This window comes from Elgaria multicarinata, chromosome 9 (genome assembly GCF_023053635.1).
Source record: "Elgaria multicarinata webbii isolate HBS135686 ecotype San Diego chromosome 9, rElgMul1.1.pri, whole genome shotgun sequence".
Classification (NCBI taxonomy): Eukaryota; Metazoa; Chordata; class Lepidosauria; order Squamata; family Anguidae; genus Elgaria; species Elgaria multicarinata.
In genome coordinates this window covers 72,588,051-72,615,870 of record NC_086179.1, presented here as the reverse complement: position 1 = coordinate 72,615,870, position 27,820 = coordinate 72,588,051, and the positions used below count along the sequence as shown (strand labels likewise).

At 42.0% G+C, this 27,820-nt stretch overlaps 1 protein-coding gene across 1 annotated transcript; it reads left to right on the top strand.

Annotated features, from left to right (window-relative positions):
* The first annotated feature begins 574 nt into the window (after positions 1-574).
* Positions 575-26,736, top strand: PANX2 (pannexin 2). The gene is made up of 3 exons (XM_063134886.1): positions 575-825; positions 21,189-22,640; positions 25,468-26,736. The coding sequence occupies exons 1-3, from the start codon at positions 600-602 to the stop codon at positions 25,842-25,844; spliced, it is 2,055 nt and encodes a 684-aa protein (XP_062990956.1). The 5' UTR covers positions 575-599; the 3' UTR covers positions 25,845-26,736.
* The last annotated feature ends 1,084 nt before the right edge of the window (positions 26,737-27,820 follow it).

Here is a 27,820-nt window from a genome sequence, read left to right as displayed (position 1 = left end):
CTAGATCTCTACGACAAGCGGGTTTCTCACGATTGGCTTTTTATCGCCCGGTAGAGCTCTCGTTCCATGTTGACCCGCTAGTTTTGTTGTTTTCTTGCCTCCCCATATGTGGTTTTTAATATTATTTTATTTCCTCGCGAGCTGGTCTTGCGTTCTCCGATTCGGTTTGACGCCGCGATTAGGACCCCGTCTCTCCCTCCCACCCCTACCCGCCCTTCTTGCCCGGTTCTGGCTCGCAGCCTCGCCACCTGGCCCTCCGTGTATGGCGCTTAGCGCGGTCGTTGCCTGGGGAAGGAGCGGCGGCGGCGGCGGCGGCGACGACTAAGGGCAGCCTCCTGGCCCCGTTGCCGCAGTCTCCCTAGGGACTGTGCCCTTGTGCAAAAGAAGATGGTGCCTCTGCTGCCATTAGCAAGCCCGGAACGCGTCCCCCTCCTCCCATCACCACGCGGGCCCTTTCATTGGTCTCCTCGGGTGTTGTTGTCATCCCCGCAGGCTGGGACCATCCTCGGCTCCGCGTCTTCGGCCAGCTTGCCTTGCTGCTGCTGCTGCTGCTGCTGTTGTTCCTGGACTCAACCTGAGCACCATCCGCCCCTCCGCCTATGCAACACATCATCGAAAACCATCCGGACATGGCAACGGCGCTGCTGGCTGGCGAGAAACTCAAGGAGCTGATCCTGCCCGGGCAGCAAGACGAGAAGTCGGGCTCGTTGGCGGCGCTGCTGCTGCAGCTCAAGCTCGAGCTGCCCTTCGACCGCGTGGTCACCATCGGCACCGTCCTTATCCCCATCGTGCTGGTCACGCTGGTCTTCACCAAGAACTTTGCCGGTAAGCGCAGCCTTAGGCAGGGACCCTAGTAGAGGGGATCCCCGGAGACAGCGGCGTGGCAGGCAGACGTCCAGTAGGTGAAGCTTCCCCCTCATCCCTACACCGGAAGATCAGGAACTTCTTCACCTGTTGAAATGCTGCCAGGCAAGGCGGCTGTTAGAGCCTTGCCAGAAAATGACCACACGTAGTTAAAACATAAGCGCCCCTTCTCTCCAGGAGTAAGAGGCACTTATTGGGCCCCCCACAAAAACGACCCCAAATGATAGAGAAGCAATAGGAGATGTGAGAGGCAAGGGCCTGGCAGTAGGGTTATACTAAAGGCCCAATCTTGTGTATATTTAAGACTGGGGGTACGGGGGCGGGGTGGGGGGAGAATTTTCTGTCTAAACATGCACAGGATTGTGTCCTAATAATCTGGAGATTTCCCCTGCCCCTTTAAATTAATCTTACCTTGCCATGAAGGAAGATAGATGCTTTTGAACTGTGGTGTTGGAAGAAAATCCTGAGAGTGCCTTGGACTGCAAGAAGATCAAACCAGTCCATACTCCAGGAAATAAAGCCAGACTGCTTACTTGAGGGAATGGTATTAAAGGCAAAACTGAAGTACTTTGGCCACATAATGTGAAGACAGGATACCCTGGAGAAGAGGCTGATGCTAGGGAAAGTGGAAGGCAAAAGGAAGAGGGGCCGACCAAGGGCAAGATGGATGGATGATATTCTGCAGGTGACAGACTTGACCTTGGGGGAGCTAGGGGTGGCGACAGCCGACAGAAAGCTCTGGCGTGGGCTGGTCCATGAAGTCACGAAGAGTCGGAAACGACTGAACGAATAAACAACAAATAGTGTGACAAATCCCATACTCAGCTTTGCCCACCCCAACGCCATCTGTAATATGGGAATAATAATAGTCAGCTGCCTTACAGGGTTGTTGTAACAATTACAACAAAATATAGAATCAGAATAGTAGAGTTGGAAGGGGCCTATAAGGCCATTGAGTCCAACCCCCTGCTCAATGCAGGAATCCACCCTAAAGTATCCCTGACAGATGGTTGTTGAGCTGCCTCTTGAATGCCTCTAGTGTAGGAGAGCCCACAATCTCCCTAGGAAACTGGTTCCATTGTCATACTGCTCTAACAGTCAGGAAGTTTTTCCTGATGTCCAGCCGGATAGTACTATTGTACTTTGGCGTGTGGATGCGGGAAGACATGGGTGGGTTACAAACAGAAGAAGGCATATGGACCCCTTGTAAAATTCTGTGAACGAGGCAGGAAAATTGCAAAGTAAAAAAGCCTTGTTTGGAAACACCTTTATTTAGGATTTTTATTTATTTATTACATTTCTAACCTGCCCAGTCTGTGGACGGATTACAAACATTAGGATGAACTTAGGACAAGGGCTGCAATAGAAAAGGGAGGGAAAACCAAGGTGGTGGATATTAAGGAGAAGGGCAGATGGCAGAGAGTTTGAGCAGAAGGCCTGGGGCCTATTGTAAGACTGGATGAAACTGCAGCCTTGTTTCAGTTGTTGGGTGTGTGTGTCAGTAGCCTCAGTAATTAGCATTAACAATAATTGCGGGGGGGGGGATGACGACCCAGTAGAAGAAATGCCATAGAACAGCCTTCCCCAACCTGGTGCCTTCCAGAAGTGTTGTATTACAATTCCCATCATGCCAACTGGCATATTTAGAGGGCACCAGGTTGGGGAAGGCTGATGTAGAACTTTGCTCCCCAGAACCACCACTTTCCATTTACATGTGGACTCCCTTGGAGATGCATTTTATCATTCCAGATCACTTCCCCCCAAAGAAACACCTGCCTTCTCGAAAGCGTCCTGGTCACTTTTATCTAGTCCTTTCTTGAAACTCACAGCCATATTTTTTATTGCTGCTGCGATGTGTGCAGTGGGGTGAGCGGTTCCCATTCTCCCCAGTGGCGCTATTCTGCAGTTGCCAGCATGTTCCCAAAGAGCTGCTGTGCTCCTGCTCCGAATATGCCATCCTTCTTCCTGTTCCTTATGGGTTGCTCCTTCCCATCCTTCCCATGCCCAGTTATCTCAGATTCGGGCTTCTAGGGTTCCATCCTAGGCCTCCTTCCATACATCTGCTTTTGTGTGGACAGTCATTTTTCTACCGAGGAGCATTCAGGTGTGCGTGCCCTCAACCCAGATATGGGTTTACCAACTCAAAGAGACCATAATTCTCTGTCGTCCTTCTACTTTCCTCCAGCCTTCCTCCTGGACGAAGGCCATGACAGTTTCCGATCTTCTTCATGCCAGTTTATAACTGGCATTCCATTGTCTGTTACTCCTAGGACTTACTACATTTGCATATACAAAAGCATTCATATTGGTTTCAGTTCTAAGGACTAGCAGCAGGTGGTTGGATTATTGCAGATTGATTTCCACCAGAGCTTTAGGTCTTCAGGTATTGCTAGGTATTACATGTACACAAGCTGTTTTTCCAGGCATTTGGGAGATATATGAATTCAATGGAATAGGGTCTTTGAAATACATAGAGGGATAGGCTTTTTAGTCTGCTGTGGCAAAAATCTTCCTTCACCTTAAAGCAGGGATGTGGAATCTGTGGTTCTCCAGACATTGTGAGATTCCCATCAACCCCAGACAGCATGATCAATAGTCAAGGATGATGACTATTGGAACAACATCTGGAAGACCACAGGATCTCCACCCTGCCTTAAAGATTAATGCAGATAGGCAAACTGGTGCCCTTCAGATGTTTGGACTTCAACTCCCACTGGCTATAGTGTTTGGTGTGTATGGGAACTGTAATCCAAAACATATGGTGGGCACCAGATTGCCTATCTCTGGAATAATAGATTTATTAGGTCATAAATGGAAAGGTAATTTTGGCTCGGTACTAGTTTGAATCTGGCCTCTGCTGAAAACTCATTAGACTGCTTTAGGCAAACTATTCTCCACCTATATGCACTAAAGCAATAATACTGACTAACATAATAAGATTGTTGTAAGAATTACAACAGGAGTGCTAAACAAATGCTAACTATTCTGATTTCACACTAACTTCCTCACACCGAAGCAATTGTTTCCATTGTAAACTTTGCAATAATGTATTACATTGATACAACTTTTTAAAAAATCCAGATAAATCTGAAATACAACCATGTATATAGGGATTTAAATATCTTTTGAAAGCATTGAGTTTCATATGAATACTTTGATTTTTGTGGGAATGGGTTAGAAATTATTTTCTTTGTGTGGCAATGGCTACTGATGTTGTATGAAGCTGTATTGAGGCATTTGAAAGCATTGTGTTTTCAGCTTGATTGACCATAATGTCCCTTTCAGAGCTTTGAGAAATTGAATCATATTGCCCATTGAAATCTACCCATCCGGTAAATTGTTTGGGGTTTCAGTGAAGGCATTTAGTTAGTCACATTAATCCCTTGTTGTTGTTGTTGTTGTTGAGGGTGGAGAGTGGAAGTAAACTAGCAAGAGGTAGGATGTGAGGTGATTTCTTTTGGTAGGCAAGCTTCTGAGTTGAAAAATTCTGTAAAATTCGAAAGCATGCACACTGTTACCCTGACAGAAGTTCTTATAATAATAAATAACCCTTTCTGTTTTATGTTCTTGATACAAGTATTTCTCAATTTTTGAAAAAAAAATTCTGAACAGGTTTGTCTGGGCGGGGGGCTTATTAGATTAACACAACCACTTCACAAATTACCTGAGACTATTGCTGTGATCCAGCAAACATCATCTGTATGTGGAAAATGTTTTCCACATGTATGTCAACTGTGGCAGGGATGCCAAAGCCCTGTTACATGAGGGACAACCTACAGTTACACTAAGCAGCTGCTGAAGGCACCATTCGAAGTCTTCTTCTGCCCCAAAGAGTTTCTGTGTGGTGAAAACAGTATAATCTGATTTCAAATACAGATTTGAAATCTCTGTTTGAGCAGTAAACCAAGGACGTTGCTGCAGTTGCATTTATGTCTGTTAGCCACAAGATTCCAACACTTAGAAAAGTCACATTGATATAAATTGGAAAGATGTAAGCACAGTTCAATCATTAAAAACAGTGGAATCCTATACCTTCTTAATTGTGAATAAGTCCTATTAAACTCAGTCGGGCTTACTTTTGAGCAGGTGTATATAGGATTGCACTGTTAAAAGTAGTTAACTAGTAGTAGTAGCCTCGACTTTCATGGCCCGTTTTATGATGCTGGATCAAACTGCTAAATCCTGTGCATGTTTTCTTGGATGTAAGCTCCATTGTATTTAATTGTTTTTATGTGAACACATTCAGATACGCAAGTATAAATTCAGTATTTGGAATATATTGAATGCAAGTTAATACACAGGTATTTTTTAAAAAAAATCCCAGGACAATATTGAAGAAATGAAACTTAACTGGAGAAATTAAACTTAACAAAGAGATGAATCTTAACTAGAGAAATGAAACTACTTTTCTCTGGGATACCCCCTCCCAACAGAAAAACTCCAAGCCTCTAAGGCCTGACTTCAGTACCTTGCCTCAGTAAGCCTCAAACCTTAACAAAGTGATATAAATTCTTTTGAATTTGCACCTATACTTATTAGCATATGTGAATGTTATACAAATCTTTGTTCTCTTTTGTTCTCTTGTTTGACTGCATTTCCTCATTTCGGGATGATATGTAAGTGGCCATCCTAGTAAAATAGCAAGAGACAGATTGCAAAATTGCTTTATGAATCAACCTTAATAGCTAGAATAATTGTCCCCCAAAACCAGTGAAAGTGTTACAAGCTCTAAGCAGAGAGTATGGAGTGGAGTTCTGAAAGTAACCTTGTTATTCTGATATGTTTGCCAGAACAAACATTTCTCAGATATTATGTAGAACAAAGGAATAAATCGCATTTCAGATATAGGATGGCTTCATACAACATGACAAATCAGTGTTGAGTATGGGTTAATTGTGGGTTGCTATCGTACAGTGGGTTGTTGTGTGAACCCAACTGCACTAGGTTGGTTTGTTAACCACAACCAACCTACAAAGAAAAAACATAGTTTGTTGTTGGTTTGTGAACCATGGGTAGTTGGTGGTTAACAAACCATGTTTTCTTAGTGAGGCTAGATTCATACAACACAACAACTAATGATCCCGCAACAACCCACAGTCAAACTATACTCAACTTGTACTCTGGCTTGTCATGTTGTGTGAACCAGATCATAGAGTAACTTTGGAATGCAGCAGCTTTAAAATGCCAGCAATTAATTATATAAGAGGATATGTTTGGAATATGTTCAAATTTTTATGCATCATTAATATCAACACATTATTGGAGTTGGGCTGTAGGCCTGGTACAGAAACCATTAAGGGAAAAATATGGCATGCTGTTAAGTGTATTTCAGGAATAGCAGGTTTAAAATATATATATTGTTGTCCCATGCAAGGGCAGTTCTCGTCTGTATTTTTATCTAGCTGCTTATTGCATTTTCATTATTCATTACCCTTCTGTATTTATTGTGCCATTGAGAAATATTATTACACCTATTTGCTAGTTCATATATTCCCAAGCCCCATCATTAACAAATGATGGCCTTTTGTTGATGTCCATATATTCTGATCATCCAAATTCACTGTGTTCCCCCCCTACATAAATCCATAGGGTATTTATCAATGCATGCAGGTATATTGAGAAATTTGAAGATCCAAAGAAGATTGATAACCTTTTGGATGATTTGGATGAGATTTCGCTTGTTTATTAACACTTATAATGAAAGCTTCAGTACTGTGACCAAAAGTATTCCAATGTTACATCCCACCTATCCACTCCAACACACTAACACCCTTCTGTGTACTGTGAGATCTGGAGAAGGCCCATAGCTCATGTATGTCTTCTTCCCCTGTTTCCTGAACCTTTCATCACTTGTAGAAATGAACCCCCAAACTGGGAGATCCTGAGGACATGTGTGAAAGGGTGTGGGTGTGTATGGATTTTGTGAATGGAGTTAGGGGGGGAGAGAAAAGGGATGTTCTCAACTACCTGTGGTTCTTTCTCCACTAGGGTGGCCATATGAAAAGGAGGCCAGGGCTTCTGTATCTTTGACAGTTGTATAGAAAAGAATTTCAGCAGGTGTCATTGGTATGCAGCACCTGGTGAAATTCCCTCTTCATCACAACAGTTAAAGCTGCAGGAGCTATACTATAGTGACCAGATACAAAAGAGGGCACGATGGATGATTCATCACAAGTTAAAGACAGGGTTTCATTTCCTAGCAGCTTTGACAGCCAAATGAAAGGAGGAGAGGTCATTATCATTTGCACCATTGGTAAGTATTTGGAGTTACAGTATTCTGAGGATGCCCTTAAAGAAGCTTAAGAATAGATCCTAAAATCAAGATAGCTTATATGATATTGAGTGATATATGTCAAAAGTGATATTATCGTATTTGACTTCCAACAAAGATTACACAAGCATACCAGGTGATGGTTGTTTTTAATATAGAGCTTCTTCTTTTTTTTACTTTCTCCCAATGTGTCCTATTGTTATTGTTTATTATTAGTTAGTTTGTTTGTTTATTTAAAAGCCAGACAAGCCAGATGATGTACCATTTAACAAAAAATGCATGCTTTGGCCTCAGCTTTCTCATTATGTGTATATGAAATGGCTTTATTATACGAAGTAAGCTCATGAATACTGTATTTCTATATCTCTTAGCAGTGCCCTAGCTCAGCCCTCTACTACTCTTCTGCTAGCAAATTCACATGAGGAAGTAGTGGAGAAGACAGTAAGTTATATGACTAATGAGTCAGTTCAATTGTTTTGTTTTAATCTCAAGTATGTCGTCATTCCTGCATAATTCAGTCTTTCACTGTATGGTACAGTTATTTGAACGGGTTCATTTCTTGATGCACTGCATTATGAGTAGTGTCTTTTAGTAAAAAATTCCCTTCGTGTCTAGTGGTAGCTCTAAACCACTTTTCCTACTAAGCCTCATGCAGCCTGATCCTATGCATATTTACTAAATCAGCTGAGTCATACTGAAAGCTCCATCCACAAGCGTTTTATTGCACGCTGGGCACTCACGGATTCCTCAGAGGTAGCTCACGTGACGTCGTCTGCCTCTCTCATGCCTTCCACCCCTTCTGGTCTTGTGCCGCAACCCCCCCCCCCCCCCGAAAAACTGTGAAATATTTTTAAACTGAAGTTGCTGCTCTCTCCTGCTGTGTGGGAGAAGCAGCGTGTTCACAATGGACTGAATGGCCCTTGTGCACCTTGTTTACTTCCTGTTTGAAAACAGGAAGTAATTGAGTGTCCACGGAGAAGCAACTGTGGCCAGCATTAGCCAGCGTTTCTTCCAAGGTGTGATGGAGCTTTGATTTTCATAGGGCTTGCTCCCAAGTAACTGTGTAATATAGGATCGCAGCTTTAATGGACAGCACTCTGAAACAATCACACAGGCACTTGGTGCATCTTTTGCTGGATTGAACTATTTGGAATTAAAGGGATGGTATCACATGCTTTCCCAAATTAAAAGGCAACAGCACAACTCCAAGGCCATGCAAACAGTGTATGTCTGGGGAAAGGGCTGGTTTTGTATATACAAAGAGTTTCTTATATGTGTAGGAGTATCCATTCAAACAAACAATCTGTCACCTTCCATTTATAGCCCAGCAAAAGATGCACCACGTTACTGATGGTGTATCTTATATTTAACGATTGACTGATTTGATTTATATTCCACCTTTCTAGCAGGAAATGGCATTCAAGGCAGTTAAGAACAATAACAGGCAGCATTAAAATAAAATCGTAATAAAAACACTTGTAAGTACATCAAAAGCACAATTTAAAAACACACCAATAAAACAATACCCAACCCAACAGACTAAATAAAAATGTGTTTGCTGGCCAGTGGAAGGATAGCATAGAGGGAGGCAGCCGAGCCTCCCTCGCCAGTGAGTTCCAAAGCCTGGGAGCAGCCACTGAAAAGGCCTTCTCCAGCATCGCCACCAAATGCACTTTTGATGGTGGTGGTATCGAGAGAAGGGCCTTCTCCAAAAATCTTAGAATGCAGGCAGGCTGATACAGGAGAAAGCAGTCTTTCCTAGAGTGACCATATGGAAAGGAGGACAGGGCTACTATATCTTTAACCATTAGATTGAAAAGGGAATTTCAGCAGAAATCATTTAAATGTGTGCAGCACCTGGTGAAATTCCCTCTTCATCACAACAGTTAAAGATGCAGGAGCCCTATCCTCTTGACCAGATACAAAAGATAGCAGGTCCCCTGCAGCTTTAACTGTTGTGATGAAGAGGGAATTTCGCCTGGTGCTGCATGCATACAAATGACACCTGCTGAAATTCCCTTTTCTATACGACTGTTAAAGATACAGAAGCCCTGTCCTCCTTTTCATATGGTCACCCTAGTCTTTCCAGTTGCCCAATCCTAAACCATACAGGGCTTTCTAGGTCATATCCAGCACTTTGTACCTGGAAACAGACAGGTAGCCATTGAAGCTGTTGTAACAAGGGAGTCACAGGTCAACAGTTTGGCTGTAACATTCTGGACTGGCTGAGGTTTTCAAAGGCAGCCCCAAGTAGAGCCTCACGTAAATTCAGAATGCTTCACAGAATTGCCCCATTTGAGCTGAAATGGTTTGTGTGGCTAACATATGAATGAGATTCAGAACCTCAGGATAAAATCCAGCCTGCACACAATTCACATTTTGTTGGAGAACTTAATCTTAACTCTAGCCCCAATTCAGCAGTTCACTAGAACCATGTACTTAAAATTCAATGCAGGTGTTCTTCTCTGTTGCTTCACTGGAAATGCATGGGACAGCTCTTATTGTTTAAAAGCGAGGATTAAAATGAAGATCGAAATGACCAAAGGTTGAAACCTAGGGTTGCAAAACAGTGGCCAGGGTGTGCATACCTCGTCTCTTCCCTTTCATATCCACACCTGTCCAGGGCTGGCCCTACCATTAGGTAGAGTGAAGCAGTTGCCTCATGTGGCAGATGATGGGAGACGACAGCAAGTGTTGGAGCACAGAGCTGTGTGGCCTGCCCTGCACCCCAAATTTATCCTGCGGGTACAGTGGAGGACGCTGTCCCACTGTCAATGTTGAAGACAAATTCATCTGCCTGTCCAGTTGGCTTTTGAACATGGAATTGGAGGAGGTGCTGTCTTGTTCTTTGCCTCAGGCAACAAGATGCCTTTGGTTGGCCCTGCCTCTGTCCCTACCCTTGGAGCTCTTTATAGCTATCTTTTGAGCATCCCAACGTCTGGAATGCTCCACCCCATCAGACATTGTTCCAAAACAAGAAGGGAAATAAGTATTTTGTGGTCACCTAGAAAATGATGAATGTGCCCCAGGATTGTGCCTTAGCCTGCTATGCAAAGTGCTCTTTTCCCTTACTCCAGAAAGAGCAAAAAGAAAAGCTAGCCAAGACTGAAACAATGGTAAAGACAGAAGTCCATCCGGCAGCTAGCTGTGCATTGGTTTCCTTTTATGTCTGGCATTTGAATCAGTATGATGCAGTCGACAGATGGTTGAACTTGGGCCTATGAGATCTGAGTTCAAATCTCTGGTCAGACATGAAATGCACTCAGGGCATGGCTAGATGGGGCAATATCCCGGGGATTATCTCTGTGCGTCCACATGACACACAAGGGATCCCGGGGGCAGGGAGGGATGATCCCTCCCTTGCCCCGGGATATGGCCATACACTTTAATCCTGTTTTTTTCCTGAGGTCTTGGGATCATCCCGAGACCATGGGAGGTGTGGTCAGGTATCCCGTTTTCGTCCTGGCTCCTCGCGAGGAGTTGGGAGCCGGGCATGGAGCTCCTCAGGAGCTCTGTGCCCATCGGGGGTGAGGGGAGCAGGAGGTGTGTTTTTTTTTAAAAAAAACACCACATAACTTTTGCACTGGAGCTCTCCTGTGCTCATTTCCGATTTTAAAAAATGGCGGGCGTGACGTCCTCTTCCTCCCAGGATGTTGCATGCCGTGTGTAGACTGAGGGTGAGGATCTCGTGATCAGCATATCTCGAGATCTTTCCCCCCCCTCCAGACCCTAGGTGTAGACATGCCCTCAGTTGCCTTGGGCATTTGTCAGGACCAATTCGTGCCTCAAAAGGGAATAATCAGAACCTGAGCAACTTGGAAGAATAGCTGTTCGCAGATCTGATAAATAGTGTAGCATTTTTCTAAAAAAGGGAGTGAGCCTGGGTTTGAACATAAATTAACGAGGGCTGCACAATTTTGCATTGGCAGTTTAGGTAGGAATAACTGAAATTTGTTGTAATCATCCTTCTAGAATCATTTCATATCCTTTGTAAAATAATCTACTATGAATGTAGCTGATTAGAAATTCCCTTCAAGGTTGTATGTGCATCATTTTCCTATAAAATTTTAGTACAATTCTGCATCGGGTTAGATTGCTATTCTTGGATTCCAGAGATCTGCAAATAGACAAAGTGTGAATGCAGTTTAGTTTACGCACATCTAAGGGAGCTCTAGCAACTCATGCGTATTCCCAAAATATCTCCCAATGTCGTGCTACCTTCTTCATCAGTTTTATTCGAAAGAAAATTCTCTGACCATATAAAATGAAGGTAGCCTTTAACACTGCAAATAATGATTTTCCAACTGGAATACAAAGGGCTGTGATGTGACCAGAGCAAGTTAGAATTGGGGCTCTGCCATGCCAAATGACAGCTGTAGCTTTGATATGTGCTAAAATTAGACTTTGGATCCATACAACTGCTAATTTATTTAAAAAAGGCAGGAAGCTAGCTGTATCCAGTCGCCTCCCCCCCACACCCGAAAGGAAAGGTCACAAAGAATTTCAAATGATTTGAATCAAGTCTTGTGTTTCTTTTTAATGCAGCAGTGATAGTGAGTAAACGAGAGAGCAAATAGATTTTCCTACTTTTACGTTTAACATATTCTACAATTACAGCTGCTTAAACAATAAAGCTGCATCCATCCTTAAATAAGCCTGATATAACTTGTTCATGTAAACACTATGCAGTGAGCCTTGATGCGCCTGCCGATTGTGTTGTGCCAGCAGGATTGTCCGCTAGCAGAATGGGGGAGTTAGTGGTTCTAAAAGTAACCCCAGAAACTCATTTCAGATTGGGGAAGGTTAGTAGAGCTCCCTTCAGTGAGCTCTGTTGACCTACCTGTTCCAAAAGCCAACATTTCCAGTCATTTCAGGTTGCTTTTAGAATTGCTATCTCCTTGTTGCTCCTGCTTCCCCATGAGCAAAGTAGGATATTGCCTGGTATATATTTTCATACTTTTAATATAGGCCTGGACACAAAGAACCACAGAGATCTCCAGCTATTGGGTGGTATAGAAATGTAATAAATAAATAAATGAATAAACGATTTCTGCACAACCTGAGGTTCTTGAACAGCAGGTCATCCTGACGCACAGCATTTGAAAACTTTCAAAAGCAGTTTATTGTGGAAGAGCATGGGTGTGGGGAGTCTGATGGGTTAAACAACAGAAATCTGACTGGGCATATCTGAGCTTTTGGTCGTGAGTAAACTAGCTCTTTGGATTCCCTGTCATCAGCCGCTGTGAGGGAACAGAACTGTTCTCCATTTCTGTATTTAGTTTTAGGATATTATGGGGATAAATCTCTTGTGTGTGTGCGCGTGTATGTGTATGCTAGTCAGTTATAGCCAAAAGCTTAATAGTTTCAAGGTCAAACATTTACTTAGAATGAAGAGGTCGGGAAGTGTGCCGAGGAAGCCAAGAGATTTTAAAGTTCAACTAAAGGTCAGAGGAAGAGAGAGAAGTTATTTTAAAATCAAGAAACAGAAAATTAGTTTGCTAAAATGCACAAGAAACTGCACTCTTAATTTGAGTTGGGGAGAGAGAGAAATGAATTTTGCAAAATCGAAGCAAAAGGCAGAGAACCAGAGAAAAGAAGCCAGAGACCTAGAGGAAAGAAAGTCAGCGATGCCGGAAGTGGAGGACTGATTGAATGGGCTGGACCAATGACAGTAAGGTATTGTTTGGAAAGGACCTGGATAAAATAGGGATACAGTCCAGTTAATTTGCCTGGATGTGTTTATCCCTGGTTATTTTACTATCCTATTCCTCATATGGGACTTTTTGCATGTGTTGTGTGTGTATCCACTCAGATTTATTTATTTATTCCTATTGACATTTTTATTCAGTCAGATTTAGGGCACAATCCTATGGCCCTGGGAGAGCATCGCCGGGAACATAGGATTTTTCAAAGTCTTGCTCCTGAGTATATAGACAGTGATACAACCACAGGAGGGGACTCTGTATTCCGATCCCTCCCAGTTGAAAAAAAAAAAGAATCTCCTCCATCACTCTTCCTTTCCTGTCAACACCAGCCTAGCAGGGCATAGGAATCTCAGAAGCCTCCAAAACAGGAGGCTTCTATCTAGTGGGTGGCAACCCAATAGGACTTTGCTGAAATTTTGTCATCTCATTTTTGGGGTATCTATCCCATGCCTTAAAGGCCAACCCAGACCCTTTCTTCACCATCATTTTTTGGAGGGATCATCCTTGTGTGTCCAAATGACACACAGGGGATCCAGGGATCAGGGAGGGATGATCCGTCCATTTCCCCGGGATAAGTGAGACCTCAGTTATCCTGGTTTTACATGTGGTCCTGGGATGATCCCAAGGACCGCGGGTGGTGTGGGCTCCCGTCCTGGCTTCTTCCCTCTTCCCACGAGTAGCGGGGGTTATCAGAGGGAAGGAGCCGGGATGGGGAGGGGAGTCCAGGACCCTCAGCGGGAAGCGGGGTTGGGGCTTTCCCCCCCTTTTTAATTTTGCTGGAGCGCAAGTGTGCTCCAGCTCTGGCCCTTTAAAAAAAAAAAAGTGGCCATGACGGGCATGATGCCCATGATGTCGTGTAGCCCATTTAGACTGAGGGCGACGATCCTGGAAGAAGGAAGTCCGGGATCGCCCCCTCTCGTCCTCTCTACACCTATAGGTGTAGAAAGGGCCCCAGACTACCTAAAGTAGAGACTTGCGATGAGAGGGTTTTGAGGTTGGCTTGGTGGAGGCAGCTAGAGAAATAAAGGTTTCCACCTGGTGGCAGCAGAAAAGGCCACAGGAAGGGAAGGGTGGAAAGGTCTGCAGGTACACTGCTTTGCCTGTTTTCTCTTCCACTCACAAAACAGGGCATTGCCAGTCTGTGATAGCTACTAAAAGGCATTTTCTTTGGCAGTCACTCGTAGCCTTTCATGTAAAAGTCTCTGATTAACAAAGTCCTATCCATCAGTAACACAGAATTTGAAGGACAGCGCCAAATTCAGGATTTTGGGGTCCCTTTATCTGCAAGGGGATGAGAGGGTGGAATGTGCAAACTGAGGGAGAAACTCAAAGTCCTCTGCCCAGATTAATCATGCAAGCCAGCCAAGCTTTATGCCAAATTCATTTGTTCTCTGGTATCTTTCAGCTGAAGGCAACAATATGACTGGGTTCGCACGATCATGGGGCTAAATAAGCCCACCCCTCTGCCTGCCTTGTGCATGCCATAATTACCTGTGCTGCAGCACGTTGTCTGAACCCAGTGTGCAGCTTTGTACCCATCGTACAAGCTACAACATGCAAGTAGGGGGTTGAGGGATGGGTACAAAGCCACCACAGCCGGATGGTGGGCCATGCTTGACAACTCGCAGTGCAGGTAATTATGTAAACAACCAACACATGTACAGCACACCTGGGTGGTGAGGAGAAGCCACGATGGCTTCTTGTACCTCCATAATCATGCAAACCCAGCCTCTGCTTAGTTAAGGCTTTGTCTAATTTCTTTAGACCCCACCACAGAAGGCTTTGAATTGGCCCGAGGACTCTGGCAACTGCCCACATCAATAAGATAGTTACATTAATGGCATAATAGGCTGTTGTAATATTTGAAGGAATTTTATTTGTCCCCAGCTGAACTAACAAGACTGGATCCTTAACCGCAAACATTTAGCCCCATCCATTTCTGAGGAACTCACTTCCATGAGCCGCGCTTAGGATCACAGCAGTGCCTGCACTAGCCGTACATATTGTAGAAGGTTTTCTGAAGAAAGCTATGTTCATCACTAAAGATACCATTCTTAAAGGTAATATCATCCCTTTTTTAAAAAATAGGAACAAAATTAGTTAGAATTAATAGTACCACTACTTACTAGTAGAGATTTTGTCCCAAGTATTTTGTTTTACTTACTGAATTTATATACCACCTCTATATTTTTGCATGTAAACCATTTTTATATTGTAGGAAGATGAGCAAACAAATTGTCTGTTTATTTGGAACACCATTGTCTGTGTGAGTATATCTTGCACATGGAATTGTTTGGAAAGTGGAGTTCTGTCAGTTCTGACCCATAGGCAGTATTAGGATCAGGTCCAAGTGGGGATTGAGGCTAGAAACTGGCTCTGCTCAGATGTAATGATAAATCAGGATTCCTGGCTTACTATGAACAAGCAGCATGCTGGTGAATGCAGCCCATTCATTCCTCCTTTCATGCTAACAGGTAAAAGTAATGAGGAAGGGATTGTTTATTGTGACATCCAAACCCAGGATCCTATTCCATTGTTCCCAAACAAACCAGGATTCATAAGACCCCAAAACATTGGGTTGTTGCTGGCTTACTATTCCAGCTTGTCCGGGAGCCACAAACCAGGATCCCAAGTGTGGATGTCACATTAAGCTAGGCCTTCCTGGTTAGTTTTATGCTCTCACATAAATAGTGGAACAAAGCAGAAGAGCAAAAGTTCTGTGGGCACCCACACGTCGTTCTTAATAAAAATCAGTGTAAGTAATGCATCCAGGATGTTGGAAGTTTGAGCAGCAATATTCACCCAAGCAAGTCTCATAACTGAACCCAAATGATTTATCCCAAGGTCAGCAGGGGCCAATCGCATGCCTTTAGAGCATGGCTTCTCAGAAAGTATAGTCTCCACAAGCCATGTCTTTGCACATGAGTAGCTCAGCAGGCAGTGATCTCTCATGATGCTCTTAATTAAATAATAATTCAAGGGGAACCTGCTGTTTTGGTAACTAGTGGATTTACTTTTGTAATTTCCATAACAAAGCTGGGGGAAGTCACTATGATTTTTTTGTGGCAAGCAAATACAAGTTTTATTTAAACTTATTTTAACCTATTTACAATTTATTTTCCAGAAAGAAGATGATCCGAAACATTCTTTTTCCTTTTAAACCCATTCACAGGAACAATGGAACACCTGCTTTCCATTCAATTAAAAAAATCAAGTAATTCACATGCTGCATTGTATTTTTATTTGTGGGCCATGTGCACAATCTAAAAGAGTGCTAGGAGATTTTTTTCTGAACAGATTGCTGTAACTTTATGGCACGTTATGGGCACAGTCTAACAGGTGTGTGTGCTCTTGTGGAGTTATCACTCGTTCCAGCAGGGTTTGTGCATGAAAAGCTTTGGATGGATTGAAAACTATGTGCATCATTACATTCTTTTGTCATATATGAGGTCTGCTAATCATATACAATAGCTCTCTCTTTCAGCTGAATTTGTGCTTTCTTTCTCGTTTTTCATGCTGAGGTCTATTGTTGTAAAGGTCAAAGATCCAGTTTATCAGTATTACCTAATGCCATTACAATGGGTTTAAAACTGAGCAAACCTTCCTCTGGAACCTTGCCATCTAAACCATAAAGCACTGAATTTATTAGAGAACAAGCACTTTTACACAGCATGGGATCAGCACAGTGGAGTACTGGCTTTTGAGGCAAATTACTTAACGAATTCTCAGGATGGATTTTGCTGTTGCCTACAAAATGTTTCAGAAATAAACTTTTATTGGCATCTGTATTTATCCTTTTCTGGAAGAATAGCCATGTTAGTCTGCTGTGGCAAAACCAACAGAGTATTGTGGCACATTTTATTATGTGATATCTTGCAGCTAGATGAACAAGGGCCAAAGTTCATGTGATCCATTAAAACAAGTGGATCAATTCTTGGCAATATAAATTTCAAATGTGTGTGTCCCCCCTCCCCCGGCAATCCAGATCAGGGCCAGATCTACACCTTGTGCAAATCACTACAATCCCATCATGATAACGCTATATCCCTCTTGTGCATTCATACCTCGTAGGACACACAGTGACATTTGTTGTGGTATTTTAATGTGGAATAAAAACATGAAAGTGGAGTAATGTGGAATAAAAAGCAGGAAATAACATGAAAGCGGTATCTGGAATGTGTAATGTGCCCCAACAGTTATCAGTGCACTTCAATAACACTATAAAGCAGTAGTGTAGATCTAGCCCAGGTCCTTTGTGATGCCATTAGAGTGTGTTTTTTAAAGCAACATGTAGTTTAAAATAAGCTGTAGTTTGGCCCTAAGTGTCATCCTTAGTTGTCAGAACTATCTATCTACACACAGAGACATGTAGAGTGGGGAAAATATTAATAGTGAGGTCAGAGGAAAATGACATGCAAAAAAAAATACAATCTGTGAAAACTATATTCATAGTTTGTGCAAAATAAGTAAAGTGGCCATTTACAACACAGAATAATGCAAATATCTTAGCGTTACCAAAGTTTTTAGCGTGCCATACATTTTCTTGCATTACCTTTTCAAGGGTTTATTGTTCTGAATGAAGTAGTGCAATCAAGAATGATTCTGATTAGTATGATTCCAATTGCTATAAACATGGGTCACACATATACAAATATTAAAGCTGAAAGTTTCGTTCAAAATTTCTGCCCGAATTGAATAGGTCTCATTGTTGAGATCGGTGTGATGCTGTTATTTCTAAAGTGCCGTCCATGTGCCTGGCACTTTGCAAATCGTAAGAAGACAGGTCCCTGTCCTGAGAAGCTTACAATCTAATTGTGTTTATCACGCAGTAGATCGCCACACTACACAGCAAACTGTTTTGGAAACTTGGGGGAGTGGGAAAGGTCCTGTTTCAAGAAAAAGTGTGTGGGGGGGGGGGTGATGCCCATGCGCTTTGATGTGCCTAAAACAGTTCTTTAGAGTCCATTCATAGTAAGTGGTGTGTTCCATTTTCGACATGGAAATGACTGTATGTCCCACGACTTAAAGGATACCATTGCATGAACTGTTTTAAGTCTAGAGTTCATCCATTCTACACTTATCAGATATCAGGACCAAGATAAGACGTGAAATGGGATGGGGTGTCAACTTTCGGGGGAGGGCAATTTTAACTCAGAGATGGGAAGATGTAGCACTGTAATGCTATATAGACGGGATTAGATCTAGACTTAGTCATGCTTAGAGTAGACCCATTGAAACCAATGAGTCAAGCTAGTTATGACTAAGTTAAGCCCCATTTATTTCAATTTGTCTACTCTTAAGAATTTCTAAGTCTGGACCCAACTCATTCTACTTGGTATGTTTGACAGGTAAAATTGTTGGTTTTGAGAGTTTGTGCTGCTTTGAAGATTAGGTGTTCCTTTCGCTTTGGATGATTCCTATGACTGAATATTCATACATTTAGTTTCCTAGAGACTGATCCTGAGACCTACTAAGGAGATTGTTTAGGATTGCTGCTCATGATATTGTCTGGGAGCTAATGATACATGTGAATCATTTTCACGACACATCTCTGCATGCAGCCAGTGACAAGGAGCCATTAATAGTTGCTTTTGGCTGCAGAGTCTTATGAAAGTCTATAACCTTCATATGACCTTTCCCCATTTAATCTAGCTTGAGTCATAGACATGTGACATAAATTTGACAATCCTGATGTTCTCAGTCTGCATCCCCAAAGGAAAAGGTTAATGGAATTATTTTAGGAGCTTACTGTGAGGATGCTGTCAATAATTTAGCTCATTTGCTGCACTTAGTAAAGGAGCATCCGTGCATTGTTTTGAATACAGAATAGTCTCATCCAAAGGGATACCTAGCCCCAAACTATTATTGTGTCATCGCACATAGCTTAGCTATACATTTCTTCCTAGAGAACGTTGTAGAGGAAACATTTGCAAAAATGTTAGTGATAAACTTCCATATGAAAAAATGCTTTGATAATGCAAAGTGCACATTTAATGCAAATTGAATTGCAGCTTTATTGAAATAAGTTAATTAGATGTGAAAAATAAAAATCCAACCCAATTAATAATTGTGTAGGACATGGAAAAGGCTCCTCATTATGACAGGTGGGATATGTGTGGATGTTTGTATATTGCAAGGACTGTTGACAGGGTGCCTTGTGTCTCTGTGCCTTGTTTACATTCAACACACACACTACAGAACCCCCACCAGTATCCTGAAGTGCAATAATGTTTTGCCTTTCTCTATAGAATGCATAGGGAAGAAACAAGGGGTTTGCTTGAGTACATTTCCAGGGTGGAAACTGAACCTGCCCTGTGACCCCAGCCATTAAGACTTTAATATGTTTCTATTTAAATAGGCCACTTGCCTGAAGTTCTGCAAAAACCGAAAGATCTAGGGGCCTTTTCTTTAGTGATTTCAGAATTATGGGATTTTCCTCCCTAGTTGTCTCTTTCCCCGTCTTTGGGAAATTGGTAACAATTTGCCATTTCCAGAGAGCTTTGGGATCTCTGGTTTAGTGGGTTGCTGGGGAGTTGCTGATGCTGTTATGTTTAAGTTGTTTTATTTGTAAGCTTCCTCGCTTGCAGTTATTTCTCATGAGAACATAGATTGAGTAGGAAGTAGAGTTGTTAATTCTCACTCACCAGTCTGGTGTTTTATAACAACAAACATTGCTCCAAATACAAGTGGCTGTTCTTCTCTACCTCATTATCTCCAATGAACCTAAGACGCTTTTGGTTTCCATATCTCTAAATTCAATTTCACAACAGTTGAAACAGTGCATGATAAAATACAGATTGTGTACACTTTCCTATTGGCTAGGGTGACCATATCAAAAGGAGGACAGGGCTCCTGTATCTTTAACAGTTGTATTGAAAAGGGAATTTCAGCAAGTGTCATTTGTATATATGGGGAACCTGGTGAAATTTCTCTTCATCACAACAGTTAAAGCTGCAGGTGCCCTGCCCTCTTTTAGATCTGATCACAGTATAGCTGCAGTATAGCTCCTGGAGCTTTAACTGTTTTGTTGAAGAGGAAATTTCACCAGGTGAAATGCATAAAAATGCATAAAAATGACACCTGCTGAAATTCCCTTTTCTATGCAACTGTTAAAGGTACAGGAGCCCTGTCCTCCTTTTCATATGGTCACCCTACCATTGACCTATGACTTAAGCCAAGCCAACTGAACATTGAAATGTGATGTGAGGGAAGTTGTCGCTTCTGCTGATAGTGTAATTCCATGAGAACCACCCTGTGTTGAGACTAGGGTGACCATATGAAAAGGAGGACAGGGCTCCTGTATCTTTAACAGTACTGTAGAAAAGGGAATTGCAACAGGTGTCAATTGAAGTGGGTGAAATTCCCTCTTCATCACAACAGTTAAAGCTACACTAACTATAGTAGAGTGGCCAGATACAAAAGAGGTTGCTTCTGCAACTTTAACTGTGTTGATGCAGAGAGAATTTCACCCTCTTCAATTGATACCTGCTGAAATTCCCTTTTCTACATTACAGTTAAAGATACAGGAGCCCTGTCCTCCTTTTCATATGGTCACCCTAGTTGAGACAGGCCTGTCCTTTTCTGGAGCTGGTTTAAAAAGCTCCAAAAATTGGACATGGCTTCTGTTTTCTCACCACACGAGATAGAAACAACTATCATAGTCTGAGGTGTGGGATAATTTTAAACTATCTTTGCCTGGTTCAGTACAGGTAGCAGAGAATATGGGGCTTTCAATTGCTGTTCAACATGGAGCATTTCAAATATATTGTTGCTATGTAGTCAGAGCTTCTGTTCCTTTAAGAGCTATGGAGATGTCAGAAAGTTTACAGGTTTACCTCTCCAATTACAGTGATGCATTAAGATGAAAACTGTACCACATAAATTTTGGCCTGCTCCTGAACTCTTAAAGGGAAAAAGAATATGGCAAAACTATTTAGTCATGGGTTTAAAAAACATAGCTATTATTTTGAATGGTAAATATGCTGATGAATACTGAGAGGCATAGCAGCAATTCTTGTTTCGTGTGGATGAGCCCTCATTTACAATATAGCAGTACTACCCTTTTGCTTTTCAGATTTGCATTAGTAATGGTCACCGTGACCATTTGTGTAAATATTATCGATAATTATTATTTCAAGTTCATCGTAGCATTTTCAAGTTTATAGATGTGTTTATGGAATGATATAGGAAGGCAGATTTTAACTTTATAGGAATGGTGCAGTTTATGTGCACAGTGCTATTTTAAATATACTATAGACGAAAATTGATATAGCTTATGACGTATTTATTTTACAGAGTTCCTTTTGTAGGTTAAATGCACAGCAGTGACTTTTCTCTCTGTTATACAGAGGAGCCAATATACTGTTACACACCACACAACTTCACCCGTGACCAAGCCTTGTATGCCAGAGGATATTGTTGGACAGAACTAAGGGATGCCTTGCCAGGAGTAAATGCCAGCCATTGGCCCTCCTTGTTTGAGCATAAGTTCCTTCCGTATGCCTTGCTGGCTTTCGCTGGCATTATGTACATTCCAGCGCTTGGCTGGGAATTCCTGGCTTCTACCAGACTGACTTCTGAACTTAACTTTTTGCTCCAGGAGATAGATAACTGCTACCACCGAGCAGCTGAAGGCCGTGCGCCAAAAATTGAGAAACAAATCCAGTCCAAGGGCCCTGGGATTACGGAACGAGAGAAAAGAGAAATCATTGAAAATGCTGAAAAGGAAAAGAGCCCAGAGCAAAATTTGTTTGAAAAATACCTCGAACGGAGAGGGCGCAGTAATTTCTTAGCCAAACTTTATCTTGCGCGACATCTGTTCATCATCTTTTTAAGTATCATCCCAGTCACGTACTTGTCCACCTATTACGCTACGCAGAAACAAAATGAGTTTACGTGCGCTCTCGGAGAGCCTCCTGACAAAACAAGCAATTCTAAGTTGCTCATCCGAGTGAACTGCAAACTGCCTTCGGTCCAACTACAGCGCATAATTGCTGCGGTAGACATTGTCCTCCTCTGCTTTATGAACTTGATTATTCTCATCAATTTAATTCATCTTTTCATATTCTGCAAATCCAACTTCATATTTGACAAACTGAACAAGGTTGGCATAAAGACTAAAAAGCAATGGCAGAAGTCACAGTTCTGTGACATCAATATCTTGGCCATGTTTTGCAATGAAAATCGGGACCACATCAAGTCACTGAACCGCTTGGATTTCATTACCAACGAAAGCGATCTGATGTACGACAACGTGGTGCGTCAGTTACTAGCGGCGCTCGCCCAATCTAATCACGATGTTACACCGACTGTGCGTGATTCGGGAATACAAACCATAGACCCCAGTATTGATCCTGCAGGTATCGACCCTAATGAACCACTGATCATTAAGCGACCTCGAAAGAAAATGAAATGGATCCCAAGTAGCAATCCGCTTCCTCAGCCGTTCAAAGAGCAGTTAGCTACTATGAAGGTTGAGAATAACAAGCCTGACAAGCCAAAGCCAGTGCGTCGGAAAACAGCAACAGATAGCCTGGTTGCCCCTTTGCTAGAGTCCAACTCAAAAAACTCTCAGTCATCTTCATCTCACAAAACTGAATCTAGCACCCTGTCCAACACAGCTAGCGAGAAGAAGCACACGCGCCACTTTTCCTTAGATGTTCATCCATACATACTTAGTAGTAAGAAACCCAAGCCAGAGATTCAACCCATTACCTCTATGGCAACATCCAAAAGCCAAGGGAGTGGATTTTTAAGCCAAGAAGGAAAAGTCATAGTGCACGTCACCTCTTCGCTCAAAGGTATAGTGGTATTTTAAATACTCGTTCTATTTGAGTCAAATGCAATAAAGCAGCTTACACAATGGCTACTTACGTTGGAGTTTTCCCCTCAATTACTCAGATGTTACTGGGTCATGGTGGCTGCTGGTTTCCATGTTGTTGGAATCTCGTCCCACAGCAGTAGCTTCTCTATTAGAAACCATGTGTGTCAGCTTGGCAGAGGCAGCATGGGAAGATGTTACTGCTGTATCATGGGGTTCTTACCATGCAGAAGTGGCAGCAACATCACAGGAGTATGTATAAACCAAACTTGAGACATGTCAACAGGATTTTTGTTGACTTATGTTGACTAAGGTTCATGATCTTACTTAAGCTTAGGATTTGTCATCTTTCTCGCCAACTGATTTTGACATTTTAACTATCTGTTGTAAATTGTATTTTGGGGGTGAAATTATAGGACTTGCAGTCCATTTAGATATTCTGGTGACGCAATCTGGACTCTTGTTGCCCCTTGCCAAATATTGCTATTTCTCTGGGAAGCCTTTGAGGGTTGATTTTTGATAGGAATCGGCTTCAGTTCAAATGGCACAAACCTCAGAGTTCGGACAGAACCAAAATAAATGCAGAATTTGATCACATTAACGGGGACTATAGGGAAAATGCAAGGTGGGGTAATATGAAAATATGGAGACGGCCAAGTTTGGCCTCTGGACGTGAGTTTCTCCATCTCTGATATAATTTGCAAATGATTCAAATTTCAGTTTTCAGTAATAACTCGGGTTTCCAGTTCTCTTACTATGTGTTGAGGTATTTAGAGTAATTATTTAAAATCATTATGAAGGATTTGCCCTCTCAAAAAAATTTAAACAAAAATGTCCCAAAACACTTTCAAAAATCTTCCAATGACAATTAGAGTTATATCCAGATTAGGAACATATCAATTTTATCACAATCCGTCATGGTTTACTTCAAAGAATCCTGGGAATTACAGTTTGAGGACGCTGGGAATTCTCTGTTAAAAGTTCCCAGCCAGCCCCTCAGAGTGCTACAGATCCTGAGGAAAATGTATAGTTAAAGCAGTTTAACTCTGTAGAATTGATATGCCCTTAAAGCTTTCCTAGAGGCTTTGTGCCTTAGTAAATTCATCTACTCTTGAGTAAACCCATTAGCTTCAGCATAGGTACTTCGATATAAACGTTTAAGGACCTCTTGTTAAAATGTAAATTCTGGCTCTAGCTCTGCTCTTATTAACAACAATGCTGCATAATGTTTTCATTTGGTCTTTGAATGTTTCCATGTGCTGATTCTGACATAATGCTTTCATGTTTGTCAAAACTTAAGAGTTCTGTTTATTTTAAGTCTAGCTTTCACATATGCTTCAAGACAGCTCATTTTTTTAAGTCAACAAAAACAATAAAACCATGTGCCAGTTCATAAAAAAAACCCAATAAGAATAATGAATGAGTAAATAAACTTTACAATAATAATCCAATTAAAGGCAGACCAGTTATCCTAAAAGGCCATCAAATGTCATTAAGAACCTGGAAGAACAGGGCGGACTTTGCCTGCCACCTAAAAAAATAGTAATGAAAGCACCAGTTGAACATACCTAGGGAAGAAATGTCACAATTTGGGTACTACCATAGAAAAGACCCACTTCAGAAGGTGGGAGTTTGTAGGAAAGGGCCTCTGATGAAGATCTCATTTCGAAGAAGATGGTTATCGAATACCTTGGCATTCTTTATCTGGGTACCTCAGAGAATCTTTCTATGTGTTTGTTGAATACATTTTGTGTTATGATTTTGATGATGAAACAATATCCTCAAGCACCAGACTCTAGAATAACTTTCCAGATATCTATGGCTTCTGTGTGTGCTATAGGTCTCTCAGGACCTGTTCACGCATTAGCCTTTTAATGAGGCATCACATATATCTCTAGGCTTCCAACCTCCTCTGCAGGGTGCTGACAGCAAGAGAGCTGCTGTCACGACACACTCACCATCATAGCAGCCTTTTTCTCACAACACATGTAAGTCACTGCCCCCATTGTTTCTCTTCCTTGTTCTCTCTCAGATTCCAGATGGTTTTCCTTGTATTCTTTTCCCAAGTGCAATCAAGAGCAGCCAATGCTAGATAGAACAAAGAAGGAAAATGGCCAGGGAATTGACTTACTTGTTACCTCTAACAAGGAAAAAAAGTGAGCCAGTGAAATGAGGGTGAGTTTGCTTTGGTTGCTCACCTTACTGTGGCCTGGTTCAGACAACACGCTAAACCATGCTGCTTAACCACAAAATGGTTAATGGATGCACTCCCTTAACCATTTTGTGGTTAAGCAGCATGGTTTAGCGTGTTGTCTGAACCAGGCCATAGAAAGCTGCATTAGACCCTTAGTCCATCTAACCTAGTATTGTTGACACTGACTTGCAGCAGCTCTCTAGAGTTTCAGGCAGTTTTTTCTGCCTTAACTTGAGATACTGAAGATTGAACCTGAGATCTTCTGCATGCAAAGCATGTGTTCCAACATTGAGCTAAGCCCTTTCTCCACATGAGGGTTAAAGGAGGCTTAAAAGTCACACGTACCTGTAGTGGCTGTTGAAACCAGTGGCCACTACAGGAGCATGGTGGCTTTAAAACACTAATAGGCAACTAGCCCAGAGAGGCATGGATGTGGGAAAATACAGCATCTTACAGTTACACAGCTGTATCAGAGAGTACATCCATGGAGAATGTGCACTCTACTTTCACAGAGACAAACCCATAAAACATAATTCCCAGAACTGATCCTGTGGCAGTATGAGAAGCGAACAAGGTAGTTAATGATTTATTATGTACTCTATTTCTGTTTCAGATTCTTCCCTTCCTGGAAAAGATATCCTTTACTCACACACCACATGCAGGACTGTGCCTGCCACTGGGGCTTTTCTCACCTGTAATCACAACCATATAGCAACTTCTGGTGCTGCAGCAAAGGTCACTCTGCCCCAGGTGAACAAGGCAGAACCTGTGCCTGCCCTAAACTGTAACCCTGCACATCCTCTCCTGCACATCAATACACTGTATGAAGACCATGAAGAAGAGGTGTCAGATCTTATAGAGGATTCTTTAGACAACAGGATTAGTTCGCCAACAGAAGCAGGAGACATCATCTCCATACCTTCCACAAAGCAAATCATGTTGGCAACTTTTGACGAACCATTGGCAATAGTGAACTCTGTAGAATATTGACGATCCAGAGCTGATGCTGATCGAAGCTTGAACCTGATGGCCCGCCTCCCAGTACCACTGTAATGTGTTCCATGCTGCCCCACAAATGCCACCTACTGCATGAGCATGGAGTGCTGGAACGCAGAACATAAGTTTCACTAATACTCCAAATCGGTTGTTCAGGGTAGTGTCATCACTTCTATCAATAGCTTGCAAAATATAATGACAACAGTAATAATAATGCCAACCAAATTATTCTATGCTTGGAACACCAAGAAACAAAGCACAAAGACATTAGCTGTAGCTTCATGAATTCAATGTGGATTACTACAACTATCCAAATATTTAAAGTGCTTGAGCGCATGTCACACAGTGTTTCTGAAACAAAGCTCTTACAGCCTTGGTATTCCAACACACTATGTAAAGTAATGAAGCACATACACATATATGATATTTATTCTTCCATTTTAAAAGGCAGGAGTAAAATTGTATTTTGTCTCTAAGGTTAAAAAAGATTTTTTTTTAATGACACGGTTGTATGCAAGCTTATTGATTCACGGGTATTGGGCTTTCCAGTGACTTAAGGGCCAATTGGGCTCACACCAGCATCCGTGTAATGAGAGTTGAAACCTGTCAGTCTGCTGCACTTGTGAATGAGGGAATCAAGAGCTATGCCCTGCCCTTTAATACGTTTATATGCGCTGCGAGAGATGATGATAATGAAGAGTTTATTTTTTTAATGTCTATTTTATTGTGAACAAGAGAGTTTGTTGATTCAGATGTTATCTTTTAGCAGAGTGGTAGAAAGAGGGTTGTTCTATAGTTGTTTATTTTTGTCAAATGGTAATGACTGCAAACCAGGTTAGAAACTTTCTAAGATACTTCACTGAGGTGAAGAATATTCCAGTGCTGCTAAAAAAAATATTTAAAAATCCAATAAGAGCCAATTGCTCTATTGGAATGGTGTTTCAGTGATTGTTACTTTTGAGTCTTTTTAAGGACTTGTCTACACTACAGCTTAACACAGGTCAAGCAAGTACAGTGTTGATTCACCCAGCTTGTAATGCTTTTCTGTCTGAACATTTGCACCTTGAACCTCCGCGGAATAAGAGCCAGTTCAAATGTGCAGAAACATCATGTGGTACAGACTAGAGCGGAGTTTTTTTTTAAAAAAAATCTGAATACTTTTTCTGAGAATCTATGATATTTTCATTTTTCTCACCCTCTCCCACTAGAAAAAGGCCACTTTGAGGGGTTTTCTTCGTATTTTTTCCACCATTTTTGTGGTGCTACCCCTCGAGGCTAAAACTAGCAAATATTGCTTGAAAATACTTACAGCATTCCTTGCAATGCCCACACATGAGAATCTGCCACTGCCACCCTGTCCAGCCCTAGCTGCTTATCATCCTTCAAAAGTAGCCTTTTTCTCTCCCCCCCATCCCTTGCTAAATTTATTTATTTATTTATTTATTTATTTATTGCATTTCTATACCGCCCAGTAGCTGAAGCGCTCTGGGCAGTTTACAAAATTAAAATTGTAGTATTGTAAAATTCACACATTCTGGCAGGGTCTATTTTCCCATTAGGAGTTCTTAGGGGGAAATGTACTACTAAAGCAGAAGAGATTTTGAAGAGGAGAAAGAGGCTATTGGAATTCGGGGCTGTGTGGCCACAGCAACATCTCCCCAAGCACACTCATGGGAAGGAAATAAATGAGCTCTAATACTTCTCTAAAACAAAATTGATTTTGGCCTTGGGAAGAAGTGGAGCACTTACGTCCCCACTGATTCTCCTGTGCCCAGTTAATTCCCATCCAAAAGCTGCATCCACTGCTTGTGGGACAAAGACTCGGCACCTCTGCTTGTGGAACAGAGATTTAGCACTTCTCGGAGCAACTAGAAATGAGCAAAAACACTTGTTTCTAGGATGGGGCAGCACCTCTAGAAAGCATTAAATTTCTGTTGCATAGTAGAATCAGCGGTACCCACTGCTTGTGC